At 39.9% G+C, this 15,141-nt stretch overlaps 1 protein-coding gene across 2 annotated transcripts; it reads left to right on the forward strand.

Moving 5' to 3' along the window:
- Positions 1–682: 682 nt before the first annotated feature.
- On the forward strand, positions 683–14,345 carry cnot4a (CCR4-NOT transcription complex, subunit 4a). Of its 2 annotated transcripts, XM_058645870.1 has the most exons (13): positions 690–938; positions 3,036–3,257; positions 3,621–3,818; positions 4,452–4,538; positions 4,707–4,808; positions 4,931–5,056; positions 5,140–5,264; positions 5,359–5,562; positions 9,268–9,325; positions 9,433–9,688; positions 10,447–10,938; positions 11,173–11,406; positions 12,413–14,345. In XM_058645870.1, the coding sequence occupies exons 2-13, from the start codon at positions 3,084–3,086 to the stop codon at positions 12,739–12,741; spliced, it is 2,385 nt and encodes a 794-aa protein (XP_058501853.1). In that variant the 5' UTR covers positions 690–938; positions 3,036–3,083; the 3' UTR covers positions 12,742–14,345. The 2 variants fall into 2 exon arrangements, with proteins under 2 accessions (XP_058501854.1, XP_058501853.1); XM_058645871.1 differs by lacking the exon at positions 11,173–11,406 and having other exon boundaries at positions 683–938.
- The last annotated feature ends 796 nt before the right edge of the window (positions 14,346–15,141 follow it).

Here is a 15,141-nt window from a genome sequence, read left to right on the forward strand (position 1 = left end):
GTGAGTATTAAAATGAATCAGCCAATTTCAACAATTACTCAATTTAGTGGATAAGGACAATCCTTGCTAGTATTTCAAAACAATCATTACATTTACATTATTTATGGTAAATTATTCTCCCATAGGAAATGAAAGGAGATGGCAGATCAAAGGAACCAGCAAGATTACAGCATTTTCTGGAGAAATGCAACTGTTGTAGTTATATGGTGTTTCGCATAAGTGTTTATAACAAAAGCGCCCTTAAAGGTACGATTACAGCGGTTTGATGTAAGGGAATTTTTAAATAGATTTAGCTATTTATTTTCGGCTGCTAATCCAGGCTCCGGGATGGTTGATTGATTGATTTGTTCATTCATTTATTAGTTAATTTGGTTATTTGTTAATTCATTCTTTGTTTTTTCCGTAATGGACATGGTAACTAATGCCAAGCCTTATTGTTTATTCTGAACTTTAGCACATGTTTATGTGTAGTCAAACAATTTTGTAGAAGTTACTGAAACCCTCAAAGTTGTTTAAAATGTCAGAGCTCAAATCAAATCAGGAACCTCCCGTTACTGGAATGCAGCACTTTCAATGCAATAGCATATCTAATACTGCAGGTGTCCTTGGTCTGATAAGAACCATAAAATACTTCATCTCCCACAATGCACCTGTGCACCTGCGCCGACTCAGTGATAGTGAATACTTGCCCCACTCCCTCCTCCCAACTTTAATGCTAGCTAAGATGGTGGTTTGAGCGTAAATTGTCTCCACAATACCAAGGAAAAAAAGGGGCAAAAACATCTTTATAGTCTTTTAGTAACTACAGAACAACACACCCACGGTTATCTTAAGTTGCCGTTTGTAGAAATCTTGACATTTCAGAGACATTGGGACGCATTCTCCGCCCAATCTGGTGTGACTCCCTTGGAGTGGAATCTAAGCTAAATACGGACAGGGTAAGTGACGCTAGCATTAGCTAGGCTGCTAGGTGTGTTAGCGATCTTCCATTCTACCTCATTAATCAAACGAAACCAGTGTCTTTCACGACTTCATGGACTGACACTGGGGTGTCCTCGAGCTTACCGCAGTGCTGTCCGTGTTGTCCAAAACAGTGAGAGCAGTGTCAGTTGTTTTTGGTGCCAGCAAGCTGACTCGAGTTGAGCGTTAGCCTGTGCAGGCCGCGCCGTTCGTCTTCATGAGAGTGTAGCATGTTAGCGGTTAGCACGGAGCAAGCTGTCAGTGAATATGTTGGACAACATCTAACGGTATATCATGCGTTTAAGAAAAAAACATGTAATGTCCACATTCAGATAGCATTCATCTCTGTGTGTTTCGATTTTGCGTTTCATCCACCAGTAGACCTTTATATATTCTCCCTCAGTGAGACCGGCTTCTTTAACCTAATTTGCGCCCAATGTTAGCTTAGCTTGATGTTGGTGAAACAACATCTGTCATAATGTACGATCCAGAAGACAGCAGCTTAAGTTACCGTCCTGGCTGTTTAGGTATTTTGGGCTTTACGCATGACTTTTAACAATCACCTGGTATCAGTGAGTGTAACTGCGACGCCCCTTTTCCACGTAAATCCAGAAGCTGAATGATGCCGGCTACAGTTATTAAATGTTGGCATTTCCATGTTATCGTCCGTATATGCAGTCTGTGTCATATTTTAGTCTGCTTTGCTGTCTTGTTGACCACAGTTATATTACTCTCGTCCACCAAGACGCTGTGTCGAGTAAGTTGCTGTTGGAGGACATCTCTACTGTGACGTACCACAGCATCCGCGTTTGTTATCACTGTGATTTGAGCTGATGTATTGGAATGTTAAATTATTAGAATCTATTAAATGGTAATTGATGACAATTACCAGGTCGAAACTCAATTCCCTTTGGGTCTACATTTAAATCAGACAAAACTCCAAATTCACACAACAGTTTTAAACGTTATACAGTCTAATAAACTAACAATCTAGTTTTACATCCTATAAAATGTATTGTGAAGTCGGAAAGCTTTCCTGTGGGGAGCAGTTAATTAGGAGTGCAATGGATGAAACTGATCAGTTGTTGTATTAGGAGCTTTCCTATGAATACTCAACCTACACTTGTCACTTAGCTGCATTGGCGTTAACCTCGCTGCACAGCTTCACTTCACATTTTTATCTTTATTTAGTCCAATGGTCGCATTTAGAGATGTTTTTTTGTAAGAGAGAGACCTTGGAACAAGGAACAGTTCAATAAAAAGCACCATTAACAAAAACATACAATGACACGTTCAAAGAACCAAGATGAAGATAAACTTTATACTTTTAAGAATCGTATATAAGACAATACAAAATATGACCAAAAAGGGGATGTATCATACAAATTGATGACTGTTTGGAATACATTCAATCTAACTGCATAGTATCTGAAACTGATTCTGTCATTAACCCATGAGAAATAAGTTGCCTTCATTGTCACTATTCAGAATACAATGAAATTGCTACTGATACAGATGTTGAAGATTAGGTAGTTACTGCATCTTTTACTCAAGAAATCATCCTGTAGTTTGGAAGCTTTACTTTGAGGTGAAACATTACTATAATTCGCACCTCCATTAAGGTTATAATCTGTCATTGATTTAACTTAATGGCAATTTACATAGTTTGTGACTAATGACGGTAACCTTCCTGATAATCGATCAACTGCTTCCAAGCAGAAATAATGAGTATTTCTCTCTTGGATGGGAGGCTTTTTTTCTGTTTTGTTGGCATGCATCTTTCAGCATCTTTGTGCATTACTATTTTTGCCATTTCATAGGTTAAATGATTTATCAGGTATTCATGACAGCAAATGTTAAATCTTCTGATCTTCAGTTAATTGCTTCACCTCCATAAGAGAGCAATAGCCCTTTCAGATATTGAGTCTATCACTGATGGTATAACTGGAGAAGACAGAATATACATAGCAGTTCAGTGCAGCACTGCCATAACCTACCTCTAAAAGGTGAATTGACTTTTTTCTAAAAAGGTAAATCTAATAGAAAGAATCTGTTTATTTCTTTTGTTTTCTTAGCCCCTGTGCTCTGACCAGCTGCAACAATCACCCTTGCCACGCCATAGGATGTCCCACAGCCCTGAGTTGAAGGACGACCCCATGGAGTGCCCTCTGTGCATGGAGCCACTGGAGATTGATGACGTCAACTTCTTCCCCTGCACTTGTGGCTACCAGATCTGCCGCTTCTGTTGGCATCGCATCCGCACAGATGAGAATGGCCTGTGCCCTGCCTGCAGAAAGGTGAGGAAACATATGGATGAACATAATAGGACAGAAGTTAATCACAACTGGAACCTTGGTTGTCAGTCATAATAGTGGAGAGGGTGTGTTTAGGAAAGCAAACATGATGATTTTAAATTTCTAAATATTAACATTAATTAATTAACTATTCAATACCCCTTTCAAAGTGGCTGCTCTGGTTAAATATCTGTTGTCAATTAAAATGCATGCACTTGGCAGTTTAGAGTATTATGTCTGCTGAACTGCTGCAGTGACAGTTTAAGTTGTCCACTGTCCTTCGTAAAGCCACATCATTGAGAAAAGCGTCTTTTTTTTCTTTTTTCCAATGATGGACAAACATTCCTTTGTTTTTTCTCTGCATAGCCGTACCCAGAGGACCCGGCTGTGTACAAGCCTCTGTCACAGGAGGAGATCCAAAGGATAAAAAATGAAAAGAAGCAAAAACAGAATGAGAAGAAGCAGAAGGTGACAGAAAACCGCAAACATCTGGCCAGTGTCAGAGTGGTCCAGAGAAATCTGGTGTTTGTGGTTGGGCTGTCGCAGCGACTCGCCGACCCTGAGGTGAGTGTTGAGTGATTGCCAACCAAGTTGATGGTTTATGCCACCTGTGACTGTTGTGTTCTTTAACTTAATATTAGAGCTGAAACGATTAATCGATTATTAATCGATTACTAAATTAATCGACAACTATTTTGGTAATCGGTTTGAAGCTTTTTTCATGATTAAAACAAGATTTCTGATTGTTTAAGCTTCTTAAATATGAATATTTTCTTAATTTCTTTGCTCTGGATAACAAATTAATCATTAAAAGTCAATCATTTTAGAACATCATCATTTCCAGGTTTGACGAACACCGATCAACATTTTGTATGGTTTTCTGATATTTTACGGACCAAACGATTCATCGATTAATTGAGAAAATAATCAACATATTAATCGATTATGAAAATAATCGTTAGTTGCAGCTCTACTTAATATGTATAGCACGGTGGCCAAAAGATTTCCTTTTAACTTGTATGCAACAAAACTAAAAGATTAAACGATGATTTTAATAAGAACAAAAAGCTCTTTTAGTGCAGCCCCTTGTACTCAGTCCTCAGACATAAAGCTTGTATTGCACATTAAACATGAAAGAGGACACAGTGCACCAAAAGCTTGTGTAACTATTGTTTTTCTTTTCCATTTTGCCCACAGGTCCTAAAACGACCAGAATATTTTGGGAGGTTTGGGAAAATCCATAAAGTGGTCATTAACAATAGCACATCTTATGCAGGTTCACAGGTGAGAGGTCAAAACAAACAGATTTATAAACATGAACAGAATGAATAACTAAATTGTGTTTAATTGGAAACTCTATTGGAACCCAAGAGAGAGAAACAGGTTAACACATTGCATATGTTTGATTGGTATATTCAATTGAGTTACATTTTCTTTTTTTTGTTTTTCCAGGGGCCTAGTGCTAGCGCTTATGTCACTTACATCCGCTCTGAAGATGCTCTAAGAGCAATACAGTGTGTGAACAATGTGGTTGTTGATGGCAGAACACTCAAGGTGAGAATTTAACAACCTTTGTAATTTTCTGTGTAACTGTTTGTTTGACATAAACCTCTTGTGGCCTGTAAAATTGTAATAAAGACATAATTTTATATTTGTGTGTATATTTTCTATCACAGGCTTCTTTAGGCACAACAAAGTACTGCAGTTACTTTCTTAAAAGTATGCAGTGTCCCAAACCTGATTGTATGTATCTACACGAGCTGGGGGATGAAGCCGCTAGCTTTACTAAAGAGGAGATGCAGGTGAAGAATAAATCTGTGCTCTATCCTGTATGAATTGTTAATTGTTGACAGGTCAGTGTCTCATGTTGTGTTATTAATTTTAGGCGGGAAAACATCAAGAGTATGAGCAGAAACTCCTCCAAGACCTCTATAAAATTAACCCTAGCTTTCTACAACCTCCTGCATGTGGTACAGAGAAGTCAAAGAGTAAATCCAACTCCACACAAAGGTTATTGTTCTTTTCCACTTTCCTTCCTCTTAATATTTCCATAGGAGATTTGGATGAGTATCCTAAGTTTTATTTTTCTTACACTTTCCATCAGATCCAATAGCAATGGTAAAGATGGGTGGCCAACGCTGTCGGGGCATAACAAACTGGCCAATGGGCTTTCAGAGGACCGCAAGTCCCCTCCACTCCTCGACTATCTAGACCAAGAAGTTATCACTTCAGATGGGCTGGATACAGAGCTGGGCCCTGGTCAACATACTGCCCTGTCCCCCTTCTCCTCCAACTGTGACAGTACCAGGTAACGCAGACCACTCTTCTACAGCACATTGTGGTGCATTACAAAAATTGTGTTTCTTTTGCATCACCATTCCTTGTTTAAAGTTTCATATTATAGGCAATTTGCTTTGACTGTCACCATTTGACTCTGACAGTGACAACCGTTTGATTTGTGGCTGGCATTACAGATAGACGCTTACCGAAATGATTTCATGTCCATACTTTCATAGTTTGGTTGGTGATATCATCGTCGCCTTCCTCATATAATATAATAATTGTTAGTCAGTGCAAATATTGATATTTTAATTAACACATTAAGGTGCTCTAAAGTAAACAGTCCCTGACAATTTTACATGCTAGTTGTTGCTAAAGAATGAGGGAAACTTGGGTGAAAGTTACCTGGCTGAAGAAGAGGGAGTTTATTGTGGGATAATGGCTGAGAAAGCTACATTAAGAGATGCCACATCCATGTTCAATACATGGACTTTATGCACTGTGTTCTCTATGTTGTGACTAAATAGAGAAATCCTGCATTTTTAACTTTTCACAGACATTTTGTATGTATGTATTGCTATATGATTGTCTTGAATTCAACTGCGCTATGATCCGATTAATGTCCCGTCTTTAATTGTTATGAATTGGTTTGAAGAAGCTGCTGTGCTGTTCCTCACGGTGTCTTCAAACGAGTTGATAGCCACTTTGACTGGTGTTTTAGCTCCCTCACCATGGTTAGAAAGCACATGCGTAGTGTACTCTGGACACCCTTACTTTTTGCTGACATACGATGAACATAAGGAGTCTGTTCATTTATTTCTTCCTACTTGCATTTGTGCCTTACTTTGTCTCTAACTTGCTAAAGTTAATTTTTCATGCTCCACACACAATCAACTGCTCTGCTCCCTCTCTCGCTTGACCAGTCACTCAATGCGCACCTACATACTCAAGCACACAAACAATATGGCTCTTAAAGGAGCCATGCAACTCCTACAACACAGGAGTTGCAATAGCGGACTGTGTGTCTCAGTTGACCCTAATAACCCTCATTCACACCTTGATGCTGGTAAAACTCATATCCTGAAACTGGGTCAGGGGGTGGACGTCCTGCATTGTTTAACATAATGGCTCTCAAGACAGGTATCCAGCCCATAGAGGCAAAATACCCGGATTTTCCACCAGTTAGTCAGAACTGAAAAATCCTCTTGAATGATAGGTGAAAAATCTTCAACTTGCAGTTGCCTACAGCCAAATCCTGAAAATGCAGTGACCCAGGTGACTAAAAACTTCCACAGATGGAGCACAAAGCATCCTCTAGTATTTAAAAAAAAAAATATATATATATATTTTTAATATTAATTTTGTTCTCAGTGATTTGCAAAGTTAATACATTGCAATGTTGGGCTAAGAAGAGCTAAATATTCTCTTAATTTGTGTCATATTTCCCCCTACCTGATTAAGTGAGGCACCGGGGCATAAGTATGTTAGAGACTCAACTTTATATTTCCAACATTAGCAATATTTGTCCATATACTGTATTTAGCCTCTAGTTTTTGAGGCTAAGCAATACACTCAATCAAGCAGAAACACAAGCCCAGAAATTAATTTTGATAATTTTCTCAAGTAATCGAGTATTTGTTTGGTCCATAAAATGTGAGTTATCGAATAATCGTTGCAGCCATAATCTGAGCATACATACCCCTTTCAAGATGCATTCAAAGGGTTATGACTTATAGCTTATGGACATGTTCTGAGTCCCTAAAGAACACATCTCCAGGTCCGACAGCTTTCCACTCAAATGTTTTAAAGCCTTCTCTGGTAAGCTCCTTATCAAACATGCTGTACTGTGGCTAATAGAACTTTGCTTAAGTCTCTGGAATTGGCAGCAATAACAATACTGCCAAACATTGCAGAGAATCGCAGAAAACATGCATTCGGATTATAAAATTTTATCAAAACTACTTGCATTAAGAGTGGAATGGATGACATCATCCCAAACTTTTTGCCTCACTAATCTATCCCCTTTTCTTCTTAATAGCTGTAAAACTACTTACCATTGCCATTGTCTCCAACATTAGCATTGTGGGTAGTCATTTAGTTAAATTAACATAATTTAGCACTTAGATGATCCCTTCTTTTTTGGTCTGAACCATCAAAATCATTACCTCATTTTCTACAATGTTTTCAGCAATGTGCTGCTGCTTCTGGTAATAAGATTTATCTCTCAAAAATTGAAATAATTCCCTTCAACATTCAGTGTGTTACAGTTAAACTCCCAAAGGCTCTGTTAAATTAACTGAATAAAATGATATCCCACTCTCTGGGGAAAGGCAAGGATCCTGATGTTAACCTCTCAACACATGAGATCTTGTGGCTTCCTATTGAACAATCTCAATTAAAAAGGTCATTATTTTTGTAGCTTTTAAGAAAACCATTACCATTTACCATTACAAATAATCCTACTAATTTAAATTCCTTGTGTGTGGCATGAAGCACACACTCCTATTGGTTTAGATATCACATTATTCTGGAAAACTTATGGGACAACCATAACATCCTTTGTGTGATAGGAACCTTAAGAAACGATCAAGAGCAGTAGTCTGGAGTCCACCATTGAAGAATTGTGTACTCCAGACACCTTCACAAATGTTCAACTATTGATGGAAAAGTTTGATCTTGCTACTGACAAATTATTCATATACTTCCAGATAACACACCGATACAGGCTTTCCACACATCCCCCCCGAATCCCTGTTTGAAAAAGTTCTCAATTATGAAGGCTGGTTTACCACAAATTGCACGATATCTTCTATTCACTTTATTTCAAACATTCACTTGTCAATCTTCAATAAGATTAATAATAATGAAATAAATGGGAAACCGATATCCAATGCACCTACAATGATTATTTGAGTAATGTCCTTAAAATATTTCAATCTATGTTGGGTTTGACTAAACATAGCCATTACTCTCTGCTTAAATTGCATAAAATATATCACTATACTATTTACTGCACATGCTTTGGCATTGTTCTTATCTGAAATAAATTTGGAAATACATTGTTTGAACAACCTCAGATACTTTATAAAGCAAAATCTCATAGACCCAATCTCATTTGTATTCTACAAAACTGGGACTCTGATCACTACAAAAGCCTATGGGTTCCCATCAATCTGTTTTCTATGCTCGCTTTGAGCGTGTTTTATGTCAGTGATCAACTCTGCCATCTCTCGGTATCTTCTCTCTCCCGTTTTCTTGTCCGTGACTGTTCTGGCATCCTGTCACTCAACAGCTGTCCACAGCTTCAGTTTTTATTCAGTTTTTATGAAAACAACCGGCAAAAAGATAAGTTGCTTGCCATTACCTAGTTTATATGCTGCCAGTAATATTTGTCCATGTCTTCAATCAGTGCTGTGTCATGCCAAAATGCTGCTGTTTTAGTTCTGAGTGTTGCATTCAGCTCTGTTGCACACCTGAAAAGATCCTGTTCATAGTGAGAAGATAAAAAAATATGAGCTTTCTTGCCATACTTGCATCACTGCATCCTCCAATTGAGTGATATTTAAGGGAGACCTCATCCCATGTTAGGAGGGTTGTAGTGTTGTTTGTTGTTGTCTTGTAAATGTTATGGTGGAAAATGTTTGCCTTCGTAAAAATATCCTAATATACAATAAATTACTTGCTGCCTTTGTTCAGAAATGTACGTACCAAAATGTATCTTTTCTGTCTCCAGTCCCAGTGACAAACCTCCAGAGTCGATCAGTTTGGTGAATGGAGAGACTTTACAACAGGTAAAACAACATCACCTTGTTACTTCAGACACATCTAAGTGTCAGTGAATCAGGTCAGAGATTGATGGCTTTTCAAATAAAATCTCCCCTCTCTCCTCCTCTTCTAGATACCCACCAGTGACTCCCCCTCCCCTCCTCCAGGTTTAACTAAACCCAGCCTGGTGGTGCCCATCAGTGTGTCAGACCTCACAGCACGTTCACCCTTTGAGGGTGCAGCAGCTGAGTCCCAGTCACTCTTTTCAGACAACAGTAACTTCAGACATCCTAACCCTCTCCCTGCTGGCCTACCCCCTTTCCCCAGCTCCCCCCGCGGCAGCTCTGACTGGCCCATGACCCCTGAACCACAGAGCCTCTTCACATCAGGTATAATGGAGATTAATTCTTGTTTCTTCTCTTGAGCAACACGTGTTATGTCATCATTTGAAAGCATGATTTTACCTGCAGCTGCTTTATTCAAACAATTTTATAGCAAAAGTAGCTGAACTAGCTAAAATGTTTAAGTGGGTTTTCCCCTCTTAACAGATGAGTCACCTGTTTATCAGGGACCCAGTCAGAATTTAGTAATAAATATTTTTTCTTTTTGTAGTACAGATTTGTAAGGTCCCTGTGACATAAAATTCTACTTTTGAACAGTTGACAGTTTGTAAGATTTATACTTCTACCAGATCCACCATTTTAGTTGACTAGGCTGAAAAAGATGTACTCATGATACAAAGGTTACTATTGCTTACCTAATCATAACAGCTATAAACCTTGGTCTCCATAGAATGACTCTCAATTTTACAAGTCACAATAAGTGACAGAGAAAGTAAAGTAAAGTTACGAAGGGAACAAACAGTGTACATAAGTAGCGGTCTTTGTGTAGTCTATGTCGAGTTGTTGCAGTGATATATGGGCATCCACCATTGCAGATTTTAGGATTGGGGGACTTCAAATGATGTGCATTCATGTAAAACAGCCACAAAGGCGTTATAGGTTCTGTAGATTTGGCGCTAAGTGGCCCAGGCAATCAAATGATTAAGCCAAATTACGGACAAAGGACTCCTGTTTTTGTTAGTCAGTTAAGAATTTCTCAAATCATGGGTGGCTCCTGTAAATTTTTTTCCCTTCTTTCCTCACAGACACAATACCAGTGTCATCTTCCACAGACTGGCAAGCGGCGTTTGGCTTTGGCTCGTCCAGCAAACAGCAGGACGACGACCTAGGCTTCGATCCTTTCGACGTCACCCGAAAGGCTTTGGCCGACCTGATAGAGAAGGAGTTGTCTGTGCAGGATCAGAGTCCCACATCCCCTTTTTCCATGGGGCACAACCACGGTCCCTGCCTGCCACCCCCCAACCCAAGCACCACCTCTCACCACTTCCCAAGTGGCCTACCACGCCTCCCCCATCTCCACCACAGACCCATCTATAGCTCCTTCAGTTTCCCCGGCAGTCAGAACAGCCAGGCCAGTCAGCAGCAGCCAGCTGTGAGACACCCCTGGATGGGCATCCCCACACGAAATAACCTCACACACTTGAACCACTCAGCCGGAGCTGCCTCACACAGTAATTTCCTGGACCTGAATCTGCCCCCTCAGCACAACACAGGGCTCGGAGGGATCCCCATTTCAGGTACAGGACACCTCGGTCACAGCCTATGAAAGCAGTTCATGTTAAAACTAAAGTCAGATTTGTTGCCTAATGATTTTATTGATTAGAATTACGTGTCCACTGCTATGCAGCATTGTTATACTCAATTAACCTGTGTTGACCTCACAGAGGAAATTAAAAACACAAGTAAATAAAGTTTTACAGTCTGTGATCACACCACCTGAGGAACTGACACATTGTTTTCCTCTTATGCAGAAAACAGTGGTTCTATAGACGGCCTAAATGTGAAAGAGTGGCAGGATGGCCTGAGAGCTCTCCTACCCAACATCAATATTAACTTTGGGGGTCTCCCAAGCTCCTCTTCCTCTTCATCCTCCTCATCCTCCAACAGTGTTAACCACATTGGTGGGCCGACAGGGCCTGCAGGAATCCCACACAGTCTGAGCTGGGATGGCACAGCAAGTTGGATGGACCCTGCTATCATCACAGGTTGAAACTCTAACTCACTTTAATAGAGAAACAACTGACAGTAATTTCATCGATGGCACTCCTTATCTGATTGATTAAGTCCCTTATCAACCAAAAATATCAAAAATTTTCTGGTGCTAGCTACAATCATTATAAATTGCAATTTAGTTGCAACTATTATTCTGCCTCTGCAATTCCCAATTAATAACCTTATTTGAAAATGCAAAAAAAAATGCCTTTTGCAGTTTCCTAACTCCTTAAGGGGCCCTTTTAATGATATTTATAGACGAGTCAATTGAAAAAAAATCATTTGTGGAAGATTGATTAAATGTTTTTGTTAAAACTAAAATGGATGCAGCTTTATTGTTTACTTCAGTTGCACACAATCGGTTAAATTTATGGGATGGAGGTTGAAGGAGAAGAGCTACAAGATACATTCAAGGAACCTGCCTAACTAATAATTTCCACAAACACACATGCACTCCAGTCTGTTGTGGCTGCTGTCGCCATCTTGTGGTCGTAGGTGTACCATAATGGAAGCAATGAATTGCCTTCAGATTTTGACAAAATTCTAGATGATTACAAACAATTCACACTTTGCAGTCTAAAGGTTTCTGCAATAAATACTTTTATATTTTCTGTAAAAGAATTGCACCTGTGATGTCATTCACAATTTACAAAATCATCCAGGGCTGCAAGTAACCATTTGTTTCATTAAGAACTGATCCTCAAATTACTTCCTCAACTGATGTTGATTGCTTGTCAAGTGTCAAAAGATAACTTTAAAACATTTCTGACTGTGAAATGCTCAGATTGCTTTGGTCTGACAATTTCAAATTAGTTATCAAATAAGTTTATTATTAGCTTCATGTTTTTATGTGCTTCGTTTAGATCATTTGATCTAAACTTAAGCTGAAGTAATAAACTTTGTTTGTATTCACTGCAGTGTTTATAGCGTTTATATGAAGTCTCTTTTTGTATTTTTGTCATTACTCATCTATCCTGTGACCTCCCTCTCCTCCCTCAGGCATCCCAGCCACGGCAGGCAACAGTTTAGACTGTCTTCAAGACGACAACCCACCACACTGGCTTAAGTCACTGCAGGCCCTCACAGAGATGGACGGCCCAGCCAGTTCAGCAGTGCCCACACCACAGCCCCTCCACAGTGGCCTCCTCGACGCCCATCTCCCTCTCCATCACAGAGCCGCAGGTGGCTGGGCTCCTTACCTCCCCCCTCCCACAGTCAACCCCGCCAGCCAGTTCCACTCCCCCCCTCCAGGCTTCCAGACCGCCTTCAGACCCCCAGGACAGCCCTCCACAGAGCTGCTACAGAGTGCTGCTGTGGACCGCCACTGAACACAGACTACAGCAGACACCCATCCATTCCCTCACTACCACTTTATACCCACTCATCATGTACCCTGCTCCCCCCCTCCCCAATGCAATACACACCAATCTGCAGAGTATGAGAAATGATTAACAAAGTAACAAACATGCTTTCTTCTTTTTCTCCTCCTTCCTTTTTGTCTACTCCGAAGGCCTATTTAGTTTTGGTTTTGTTAGTGGCACACACATTATCAGTACCCTTTGTCTGCTATCGTCACCACTCCTTAGACCTAGTTCTTGGCATAACATGGGTATTCATTGTGTAGCTTGCTGTTTACGGAGAGCACAAGAAACAGTAAAGCATTGAGCGCCCAGTGGCGACATGAGAGTTCACAAACTCCACCAAAGTGGCAAAGAAACAAACTAGCTGATGTGGAGTCTTATTTTAAAAAAGTAACTAATGAGTAAGCATGAACAACATTTGTGTTTTTTGAAAGTTGAAGTCGCGATTAGTTTTTGAGGAATGAAGCAAGCTGTGAATCTGCTCTTTGAAGCTTTGCCCCAAAGACCCTCATCCTCCCCACTTTTACAGGAGACTGTGAAACGGTTATCCCTTACAGCTGAATAGGAATAAGACGAGGTGAGAGAGAGAAAAAAAAAGGGGTTGGCACTAGCTTTTTGTAGAGTGATTTTAAAGAAATGTTAAAAGAAAAACAAAGCTGAGATTTTGATGAGTAGAAAGTGAATGCAGATTACACAGGGGATTTGAGGGTACAGGCTATGCATGGGCTCCCTGTTAGGTAGGGACACAAATGGTCTGCTTGAGAGGCCACTTGGCCCACATTCCCTTTAGTGGAGGGCTCTCACTGGCCCTGTCTTGCTTGAGGGAAATTTTTTTGCTGAACCTCTGTATCAGAGGATAGAGCACTGCCTAATCGTGGGGAGCCAGGGCTTTGGGAGATCGTGGCACATCATGAGCACTAGGGTTGGACTCTTACTCACGGTGCCACTGTGTGGTACTTACAGTAGCTAGCCCTGACATGGACAGCCACGAAAAAGGACAGGGCAATGACTAGATGAATGAGGAAATGTCAGAAATAGTCACAAGGATGGTGAGAGCATGTTCAACCAACAAGGGCTTAAATGAGGCCTTAAAATGGACAGATGAGAGGAAGGAGCTTGAGTGGTTGGAAGGGGAGTCTTGTGTCAATGATTGCTAAAAAAAATATGCAATATTGTATTTGACTTCAGTAACTGTTAGTGTGTCAAACAGATGTTGCGAGACAATACTAAGTACTGTAGTAATGAATAAATGAGCTCTCAGCCTTGAGGATTTGAGATCGGCCTCTCCGACCACCGCTGTTTTTCTTTTTGAAGTCTTAATTCTCATCTGTGTTCACTTGTCTCTCTCACTTTCTCTCTCATCACCCCACCCCGCCCCGCCCCCCCGCTGCTGTTCTGTATTTAACAGTATTCACAAAATGAACAAACTGATACAGGAGAAACCAACACAGTCATAAAATGGGTTTTAACGTAATATTGAAAAAAAACAAAACATCCTGGCGCTTAAAAGGAAGTCAACTGTCCTCTGCAGGTCTGGAGAAATGAACCTTAAATAAAACTGAAAACTCAGAGCTGGTTGTTTGTCTGCTGTTGTGTTGTGTCACAGTCCTGCACTTCACTGAATTTAAATTTTGAAGTCGTCGACACCACACCAAATCTTCACTGATAGAATGTTTTTTTTCAAACTAAAAATCACTCAAGTTTAATTCCACTTATCACCACTTGAGGGCAGAATACCTTAGTGATTTAGCTCTACAGTCAGCTCTACAACTACAGGTCAGAACACACCAGGATACACACTGAGTGGCACTGTATTTCAAGTGCATCATTTCATTGCTAAGTATATCTTAGTATCTGATTATTTATTATGGACTTTATAGTTTTAAATGCAATGTTGAACAGAAGAAGGTTGATTGCTAGAGCACCAAACTGCATGCAGGTGTACAGCTCTGCACTCGCAGGCCAATGCTGCAGTGGATTCCTGCAGCAGAGGCTGTTTTTCTCCTGTGGGAACACAACAGAAACAGGGATGAGCACAATTCTCAATTGTGCTATTCACAGTGCATATTGTGGTTTTGTATTCTATTTTGAGTGAATTTAAAATTAAATGAGTGAAGAGTGTAGATTTCCTCTGAAAAACAGTTTGATTTTATAGGTTGATTATGATGGTGGAACGGTAGTTCATCAGTAAACAAGCATCATGTCGTGTATACTAATACATGCATAGAAGAAATTGTAATATATTTAGTATTAAATGATCGAAATAGCATCGTGATACAAAGATTCTCAAAAAGACATTCTGGAGTGGGAACAAATTCAATGTGTTTTAAAATTGAGTCGGAGCTTAACTACGTGGACACAGGAAGT

Source organism: Solea solea, chromosome 12 (genome assembly GCF_958295425.1).
Source record: "Solea solea chromosome 12, fSolSol10.1, whole genome shotgun sequence".
In the NCBI taxonomy this organism is placed as follows: Eukaryota; Metazoa; Chordata; class Actinopteri; order Pleuronectiformes; family Soleidae; genus Solea; species Solea solea.

What these genes read in the sequence shown, in the direction of transcription:
- cnot4a (XM_058645870.1), top strand. Translation starts at nt 3,084, where the DNA reads ATGTCCCACAGCCCTGAGTTGAAGGACGACCCCATGGAGTGCCCTCTG. An exon ending in AGCGACTCGCCGACCCTGAG is followed by an intron (nt 3,819 to 4,451) that starts GTGAGTGTTGAG and finishes TTTTGCCCACAG; the next exon opens with GTCCTAAAACGACCAGAATA. An exon ending in CATCTTATGCAGGTTCACAG is followed by an intron (nt 4,539 to 4,706) that starts GTGAGAGGTCAA and finishes TTGTTTTTCCAG; the next exon opens with GGGCCTAGTGCTAGCGCTTA.